Source organism: Leucopleurus acutus (assembly GCF_964270905.1).
Source record: "Leucopleurus acutus genome assembly, chromosome: 12".
Lineage (NCBI taxonomy): Eukaryota > Metazoa > Chordata > Mammalia > Artiodactyla > Delphinidae > Leucopleurus > Leucopleurus acutus.
In genome coordinates, this window is record NC_139154.1 from 33,314,594 (window position 1) to 33,323,851 (window position 9,258).

A 9,258-nucleotide genomic window follows, 5' to 3' on the forward strand; every position below is an offset into this window, starting at 1 on the left:
TTGTGGTGTGCGGGCTTCTTATTGTGGTGGCTTCTCTTGTTGCAGAGCACAAGCTCTAGGCACACAGGTTTCAGTAGTTGCGGCACACAGGTTCAGTAGTTGTGGCTCGTGGCTCGCGGGCTCAGTAGTTGAGCTAGCTTGGTTGCTCCGCAGCATGTGGGATCTTCCTGGACCAGGGCTCGAACCCGTGTTCCCTGCATTGGCAGGCGGATTCTTAACCACTGCACCACCAGGGAAGTTCCAACCTCCTCTTCTTTAAAGAGGGCCGTCACGTCGCCCTTTTTTCTTGGAAATATGATGTCTCTATGCTCTTCACAAAAACTCCGGGAAAGGCAGAGACGGTTAAGATAAAATGTGCCACTTAATCCAACCGGCCTTTCCTCCAGGGTCCCGCTGATGGGCAGCCCCAGCACTGAAACATATAAGGGCCCTGGCATCCGCGGCGCTGGGAAGACAGCGTGATCCTGGCTGAGCTGAGGATGGGTGCCCAGGGACTGCTCCAGCCCCAGCAGGTCCCCGCTGCTGGCTGGGTTCCCGGCACTCACCTCCCTGAAAATGCAGCCTTAGGTCCTGTCACCTCCCGCAGACAGGGGTAGCAGTGACATGTGACAGGCATCAAGGGGCTTGCAGAACCCTTGTGCTGTTTCCAGCTGGGGAGAAGGGATATTGTAAATTGTCATTTTTAGGCAAGTGGGAGGGTAGACTCCGGGAGTGAAAGCCTCAAAGACGTGGGGATGGTGAGGGTGAGGGCGAGGGCGTGGAGAGAAGTGTGTCACTACTTGAAAAACAAATTCTCTCCACCAGCCGACTTGAGCGGCCAGTGATCAGAAGTACCCGTCCTGGCGCCTCCTGGGTGCCACCAGTGCCCCATCGGCGGCCTCTCGGGTCGGGAAAGGGCAGTGGCCGAAGCACCGCGGGCGCAGGACGCGTGTCCGCCGAGCGCGCCCCAGCCCCGGCCTGAGCCCCTGACCTGTCTGCGGGACTGGGCGGCGGGGCGCGGCGAGGCGGCAGCCGGGGCTGGGCGCGCACGCGGTGCGGGGCGGGCGGGTTCCTCCCCTCTGAAGTCATGGACTTGGCGCTCGGCATCGCGGCCGGCGCGCAAATGTGGCTTCGGCCAAAAAGGGGAAAGAAGAAAAAAAAAGCGCACAATGTGTTTCTTGTTAGGGACTCGCAAGCCGGGCCTCGGGTTTTACTTTTGGTGCCGCATTATAATATTGAGATGCAGCTTGATTCCGGACAAGCCCGCCCTCGTCGCTGGCCAGAGAGGGCTGCTGCGGATTCCCACGGACGCCGGTGGGCAGCCCCCGCGGCCCGGGCGCCGCGTCGCATGCGGGGGGGAGCACGGTGGGCGGCGGCCAGGGGTCCCCGCTGTGACCCGGGCTCCCCGCGGGGGCCGGACCCCGCGACGCGCGCCCCGGGGCGGCGCAGACTCGGCGACGCCAGCCCCGCGCCCGCCAGCTCGCGGGCGGCCCGGGATTGTTTTGCAAGACCTTATCTCTCGCTCAAGTTAATTTTCTTTTTTAATTTGGTGACCGGAACAAAAGCCACAGGAAAATCCTTTGTGAAAGCTAAACGCGCCCACAAATCGGGGCACTTCACAGCATTTGTAACTAAATATTTGCCGTGCTGGTAGTTAAATCGGCCCCTCCGCCAAACTTTCCAAACTTTGCTTTCTTTGAACGGGGCTGAAAGGTGATCTCCCTACACGGAGATCAGAAGGTTGAAAGCAATTGGCTTTAGCAAGGCGTTTTTCCTGGTGCTCTTGAGATCTCTGGGCAAACAGGACCGCGCGCGAATCCTAGAAGGAATTGGGGCCGGGATGGGGATGGCGGCGGCGCGGGGGAGGTACGACTGCTAAGCCATTGTAGTAGCTGAAGTGCTTTGTTGGTGCAATTTATTAGCTGTGTGCGACAAGAACGAGAAGAGGTTAGGCAGGTCTTCAAAACTACCCAAAGGGAGAAAAATAAACATCCCCTTGTTTGCTTTTTGTGGTTTTGCTCATTTTCTTCCCCTCTCTTTGCCCCTCATCTAAGGCTGTTTTCAACCCAAATTCGGTTATCTGGTTTCAGGGTAAGGGCTCCCTCTTGCCAAGGTATTAAATAAACAAGTAAAGCAAAAACTTGAATCCTTATGTAATCCAGATGCCGTTTCCTCGAAAACCACAACAAACCCCGCTAAACCAGATAACAGCATCGGGAGCAGCAGTGGCCCCACCCCCGCGGTTTCGGGGCCAGCAGAGGACATCCATGATCAGGAACTCCTCTCCAGGACAGACGATAAATAATTGCTGCTAGCACTCTAAACTGCAGATGCGCACCCTTGAGGGATCCGGATGCCATAAACTGTCCGGGAATGTTGGCATCTGGTCCTTAAAATGGAACTTTCCCTAGAGATAAAGCCGGGACCGAGGAGGCGTCTGCGTCCGAGGGCTGACTTGGAACTTTCTGGCCTCTTGATGTTCTCTGTTGAAAACGCAGCATTGGGAAGGGGCTAAAAGTCTGCCCGTCTTTGTAGTGGTAATGAGGACGCAGACGCGGGTTCGCTGCGCTCAGAGGCTGGGAGCCGCGGGACCAGGCTGCACATCCTCCCGCCTCCCGGGGGGCGGGGTGGGGGGCTGTTCTGGAAAAATCTGCGGGTTTTTAGCTCAACCTCCAAGGGTTCCGAGGAGGAAGGCAGGGGACAGTAGGGGTGCAGGGGTGAGGGTTCCTTCAAAGGTATTTTGGGGAGTCCAGCATCAAAGTCATCCCCGCGAGGATCCAAAGGAACACATAAATCTCGACATCCACTAAGACAGTCACCTTCTCCCCATCCGCCCTAACCCTCGCGCCAGCCCCACCCTGAACGCCTCGTTTGCAAAAACAAATAAAATAAAGCAAAACCTTTTTTTGCTTTGGCAACCTCTAAGCCACATTACGCCTCCTGCACAAGGAAGATTTCTTTCTTCTCCCTCTCCCGGCTTTTTTTTTCTTCTCTCCCCAACCCCCCTTTTCTTTTCTTCTCGGTCGTCCTTCCTTCCCCCAAATCGCTCGAAACTTAAGACGTGCAGCGGCTGCAGGTGCTCGCGGGCCGGGCGGCCCGGCCGGGGCGAGCCTGGGACGGCCGGGCCTCGCAGGCATTGATCAGCTGGGCGCGCGCGCTGAGTGACGGCGCGGTTGCCATGGCAGCCGCCTGAGCGGCGCCGCGAGGACAAGGCTGCAGGGCGGCGTGAATGGGCGGCGTCACGCGCCTGGCGCCAGAGAGTCTGCTCCGGGGCTCCGGCTCCGGCCCCGCCGCGGCCTGGCCCTCGCGCTGCCGCCGCCGCCGCCGCTGCCAATTCATCACCTGTCAGGGATCACTCGGGGGGTCACGGGCGGAATGGACACAGCTGTGAGAACAAAACCGGGGGAAAGAAAGGCGAGCGCTCCCAATTGTGCCAGATGTGCAGGGAGGACCTTGAGACCGCCCCCCCCCGGCCCCCCGCAGGCTCCTCCCGCCCCCAGTTGCATCACGCGGGGATTGCAAAGGCGGCCCAGCCGGCCCGGTGCGCCCGGCCCGGAGCTGCTTCTGATCACAGCGAGGGGCTGGACGCGCTGGGAGCCAGCGGCCGAGCCCCGGGTGGAGACCGAGGGAGTGAGCCCTGGAACCAGGTTAGGGGAACTTCCAGGGCAGGCGTGTGGCTTTAAGTGGGTGTGTGTGTAGGGGGGGGGGGAATTGCATCTCCACCCCCCCCACCGGAAGCCATTCACACCTTCCCACCAGCCACAGATCCAGCAAATCCAGGGCCCTTTCTACAGCTTTAAGAGTCCTCAAATGCAAACCCACTGAGACACCAATTGACAGATTTTTCAATGCTTTGTAACCCACCCCGAAAACGCTCCAACACCGTTTTGCCGATGAAAGCATAATTTTAAAGGTAATTTCGTATTGGGTTTGCTGAGACAGGCATACTAGTAATTCAAGCCTTTTTTTTTTAATCATTGACTTATACAGCCTCATAATCCCCTTAAAATGATCTTTAAATGAATGTAGAACTGGGTAGCGTGCCAATCGAATCGAATTCAACACAATCAGGCTGACTGGACTCTGACATGGCCGCTAAAGAAAGAAACACCAGAAAACTTTAACCATATTTAGCCATTTTACTGCATCAGGGTACAAAAATGATCATGGGAGAAGGCAGTGGCTCAGTCAGCTTTGCAAGTGTGTAAAGTAATCCTGCACAACGCTCATTAGGAACCAGCCCAGAGCCTGACTGTAGGGATAATGAGGCTGGCACGGATGTTAACATACGGTGTCCTTGGAAAAAGCTAGGAACGCGTCAGTATCTCAGAGCTGCAATGTCCAAGAATCACAAGTAATAATTTGAGAATCCCAAAGATGTTTGTTTACGTTGGCTATTATTGTAAAATAGTCAAAGTATAACATCATGAACCAAAATAGTGTCAAAACAAAATCTGTTCCACTGTGGCACGTATGTGACAGAAACACATGCACACAAAGTACATCAAAAGGCTCGAACTGTCGGGGACTCGGGTATGAAATCATTTCCAGACTTAATATCAGAGAAGAGGTTGTTAATGGAACACTGTCAGGAACAGAGTCGCAGGCAGCCTTTGCACAGCCAGGCCCTGAGCAGATTTCTCTGCTGGTCAGGAAACCACCATCTCCATCCTCCAAACTGAAGTGGTTGGATTTTCTGAAAGTGACATCCACCCTAGCGCCACCAACTCTCCCTCCCTAAAGAGACGCCGTGGGGCAGGCACATGGCTGCAACTGGTGTCCGAGACCAGACCAGCTGGCTCACCGGTGACGAATTAATCATTCACTGAAGGAAAAAATACTGTATCCCCATTATTAAGCTTTGCTTTTTCTCCAGTTCTGCCCTCTTCCTCTTTCTTAAATGCAGAGGAGGTGGATGGAGATTGAGACAGAAATGTAAACTTACCAATATAATCTTTTGTCAGATTTTCTAGCATATTCTAGAGAAATATGATTTTCAAAACACACAACTAATTTATTGTAGTCTTCAGTTAAGCTAGAATTATGTGTGAATTTACTGAAAAGGATTTGAGTAAATAACTGCAAACTTTTTTTTTTATTTAGACCGCAGGAATGAGGTCTTAAAATATGTCTAGAAAAAAAAGGGGCGGGGGAGACACAAACTGAAGCTGCTTCCAGTCCTAGTGCTGAAAATATTCCCAACCTGGTACCTGACAGATTTTTTTTCTTAAATAGTGTGAAGATATTGACCAATGGCTGGGGCCACCTACCTATGCAAAAATTTAAAAATACAGCAGGCGCTGGAATGTGACACCAGAAATCACGATTTGTGCATAATTAATCACCTTACTGTGCCACCTACATTGCAGAACACAGATCAGCAGCCTCTCAAGGGCAGCGTATATAAATACAGCTTCAGTATACAAGTTTTCCTAATGATTTCCGATTACTAGGATCATTATAATAGCCTTCCCAGCTCTACAAAAGGAACCCAGAGTCTTGCCTCTCAGAGCTCCTTAGCGATCAGCATGGTTTCCAATAAGTACTCATTTTACAGAGTTTACAATAATGCCTCCTGCGTCACTCCGGGTTGCACGATCCCACACTAAACCTGTCGCTGAATGCGCGCGTGGGTGTTTTTGGTTTTGTTTTTTACAAAGCTTTTCCTTATCTTAAGAGACCGAACTCACTCTACAAAAGTCACTTGTCGATGGCAAACTTATTTGCGTTTTCACTTTCTTCAGAAATGCTTTCTATCTTGATGACATTCCGTGAGGCGCAGGGAACGGTGGTGACTTTGCCCTGCTGTGCAGACCTAGCCTGTGTCGCTGTGATTTTAGGGATGCTGAGAGCTCCGAGGTGTAGAGGCTTCGTCGGGGGACACCTTACGGGGAGGGTCCTGCCTAGCCATTGGGAGTAGAATTAAGATGCACATTTAGATTCCCGGGGTCTCCGTCTCCCCCTCCCCCACTCTGTCCGCGACCGCCTTCTCCCTTTTCTCCGCTCCTCTCCTCCCCTGTCCTCCCCCTCTCCTGTGCTCCCCTCCGCTCCCCTCCGCTCCCCTGCACTCTCCTCCGGCCCGGCGCTTACTGTACTCTATTTACCACCCGAGCTGGGCTCGCGCCCGCCCCGCCCACCCCGCGGGGATTGGCTGGGAACGCGGAAGGACCAAGCGCTCGCCTCGCGCCTGCGTCCGCCAATGAGGGAGCCCGTCAGGCCTGATGGACACGCTGACTTCCACCAATGGGGACGCAGGGAAGCCGGATCGTGTTGCCCCGGTGAGCCCTAATAAAAGCCGCCGGGCCGGGCTCTCAGCTTCGTTCTGAGCCGAGCCCGGTGCCGAGGGCAGGTAGCTCCGCAGACGGCGGCGGCGGCGGCGGCGGCGGCGACGACGGCGACGGCGGCGGCGGCGGCGGACTGAGCTCCGGGGCAGCCCGCTCCCTCCTCCCGGTCTCTCATTCCCCGCGATCAGCATGAAAGCCTTCAGTCCAGTGAGGTCCGTTAGGAAAAACAGCCTTTCGGACCACAGCCTGGGCATCTCCCGGAGCAAAACCCCGGTGGACGACCCGATGAGCCTGCTGTATAACATGAACGACTGCTACTCCAAGCTCAAGGAGCTGGTGCCCAGCATCCCCCAGAACAAGAAGGTGAGCAAGATGGAAATCCTGCAGCACGTCATCGACTACATCTTGGACCTGCAGATCGCCCTGGACTCGCACCCCACTATTGTCAGCCTGCACCACCAGCGGCCCGGGCAGAGCCAGGCGTCCAGGACGCCGCTGACCACCCTAAACACGGACATCAGCATCCTGTCCTTTCAGGTAAGACCTGCTCCCGATGCCACACTCGCTGCCGCGCACCCCCAGCGATGCCTGGGCTGCCCCTGGCAGAGCCATTGTCCAGACGGCCGGCCGTAGTCGGTGACTTACAGATGAGCTAATAACTTTATTATTATTATTTACAAATATGGTGTAGATTGAGTCGTGCGTGAAATTACTGGTAAGTTCTGACCTGTTAATGCATCTGTCTTTGAGTCTGAATGTAGTATTAACGTGTTTAATGGAACTTGCTCTTTTAAAAAAGGCCCTTTCTCCTTAAGATTGTCTAACGTTGTGCCTCTTATCTCCTTTTCCGCAGGCTTCTGAATTCCCTTCTGAGTTAATGTCAAATGACAGCAAAGCGCTCTGTGGCTGAATAAATGGTGAGTGTTCGCTTGCGCCTCGCGTTGAACTGGCGCTTGGAGTGTGTGTGCGCGCGCGCGCGTGTGTACTGGCGTATCTGTAAAAATTTGGCTTGGTAAATGAATGTGTACTTCGTTGTATTCCACGTAGTACATTGTTTACACGTACTCTAGACATGAGGGGGCCTCTAGCTCCTGTTACTCAAAATCCCACGACATTTACCTTTAAAAAAAAAATGATGCCAGTAACTTACTCGGAAGGTGGTGGAGACAAATGTGTACTGGCTTCTGTGGGCATGTAACATACTCCGGGTGTTTTCTGCTATCGCTCTGGTACTATGAGGTACTAACCTCCATATAATTAATCTTATCGCCGCAAATTCCACAGGGATCCTCCTTCCCAAAAACTGCAGCCCTCTGGGATTCAGCTAACCCGAGCATTGCTGCCCTGTGCCTCAGACCCTGTGATGTGGGATTCCGACTTCCCTATCTGTTAACGAAAGGGCTGTTTTCAATCAAATAATTGTTACAAGAAGCAGACTGGCGCCTGTGAGCACTGCCGTTGGAGATCCAAATAAGAGATGGCGTTGGGAAGCTTTTCCCCCGAGTCTCTGCTATTTTAATGTTGAATTTGCGCTGTCCAGGCCGAGTGTGTGTTGCATCTGGACGCCGGGGTTTGCCCAACGTTTGAGTGTTTGGTTAAGTGTTCAGACTGCGGCTTCCTCCTGGCACCAGTCTGCCGCCTCTGCCCTTAGGTTAAAATCTCCTAACACCCCCTTCTCTCCCAGTCTTTTGCAGGCGCTGACTTTTTGTTTCCTTTGCACAATAACAACAACAACTCCACAGGCTCTTTTAAGGCGCTGAACTCACTTTTCAACCCTTTCCCAAGGAGAACAAGTCAAAGGGACCTTTTTTAAAAATGGAAGGAAAACTAAGAATGATCAACTTCCCCAGGGTGTTTTCTGACATGGACTGAAAACTAAGAATGATCACCTTCCCCAGGGTGTTTTCTGACATGGACTGTGATATTAGTTATTTATGAAAAAGACTTTTAAATGCCCTTTCTGCAGTTGGAAGGTTTTCTTTATATACTATTCCCACCATGGGGAGCGAAAACGTTAAAATCACAAGGAATTGCCCAATTTAAGCAGACTTTGCCTTTTTTCAAAGGTGGAGCGTGAATTCCAGAAGGATCCAGTATTCAGTTACTTAAATGAAGTCTTTCGGTCAGAAATTACCTTTTTGACGCAAGCCTACTGAATGCTGTGTATATGTTTATATATAAATATATATATATTGAGTGAAACCTTGTGAACTCTTTAATTAGAGTTTTCTTGTACAGTGGCAGAAATGTATATTTCTGCATACAAAGTGTAATGATGTACTTATTCATGCTAAACTTTTTATAAAAGTTTAGTTGTAAACTTAACCCTTTTATACAAAATAAATCAAGTGTGTTTATTGAATGGTGATTGCCTGCTTTATTTCAGAGGACCAGTGCTTTGATTTTTATTATGCTATGTTATATAACTGAACCCAAATAAATACAAGTTCAAATTTATGTAGACTGTATAAGATTATAATAAACATGTCTGAAGTCAATACCTGACTCTGAATGATTTTTAAGATTCTCTTTCTGTCTCTATCGCGCCATTTTATTTAACCCCTCCTCCTTCATCCCTTCTATCACCCCCTAAGTGTTGGAAACCTGTGTGCTGAGAAATGCCTTATCGGATGTGTGGTCAGGGCTATTGCTTAGGGGCAAAGGGCCGCTGCTGCTTTTTAGGAGAGCTGACAGGGGCTGGGAAGTTTATAAACCCAGAAGTTTCTCTAAGTCCGTCAAGGAAAAATTAGTTCTCTGCTTTGGGGTTGGGTTTCAAACCAAGGAATTGCTGTAGTGGTGACTCCTGAGAGGTAGACCATTCAAATAAATGTGGACTCTGGAGGCCTACGTGTCTGTAGATGTCAAGACACTTCTGGAGTAAATGAAACTGCTGTGAATCAGAAGACAAAAGACTCTATAGAATTCAGAACATGATTTTAAGATTTAGAGGAAGGGCAAAAAGAAACCCCTCAGTGCCCCTGTCTCCTTATGACCC

The 9,258-nt window shown here is 51.7% G+C and overlaps 1 protein-coding gene across 1 annotated transcript; it reads left to right on the top strand.

Moving 5' to 3' along the window:
* Nucleotides 1-6,318: 6,318 nt before the first annotated feature.
* Nucleotides 6,319-8,063, top strand: ID2 (inhibitor of DNA binding 2). The gene is made up of 3 exons (XM_082852312.1): nt 6,319-6,800; nt 7,117-7,180; nt 7,948-8,063. Exons 1-2 carry the CDS (start codon nt 6,453-6,455, stop codon nt 7,171-7,173), a joined length of 405 nt encoding a protein of 134 aa, XP_082708438.1. The 5' UTR covers nt 6,319-6,452; the 3' UTR covers nt 7,174-7,180; nt 7,948-8,063.
* The last annotated feature ends 1,195 nt before the right edge of the window (nt 8,064-9,258 follow it).

Bases quoted from the DNA above. Each gene is read 5' to 3' on its own strand.
- ID2 (XM_082852312.1), top strand. From the start codon at position 6,453: ATGAAAGCCTTCAGTCCAGTGAGGTCCGTTAGGAAAAACAGCCTTTCG. The intron at 6,801-7,116 runs GTAAGACCTGCT...CCTTTTCCGCAG, and splicing joins TCAGCATCCTGTCCTTTCAG to GCTTCTGAATTCCCTTCTGA.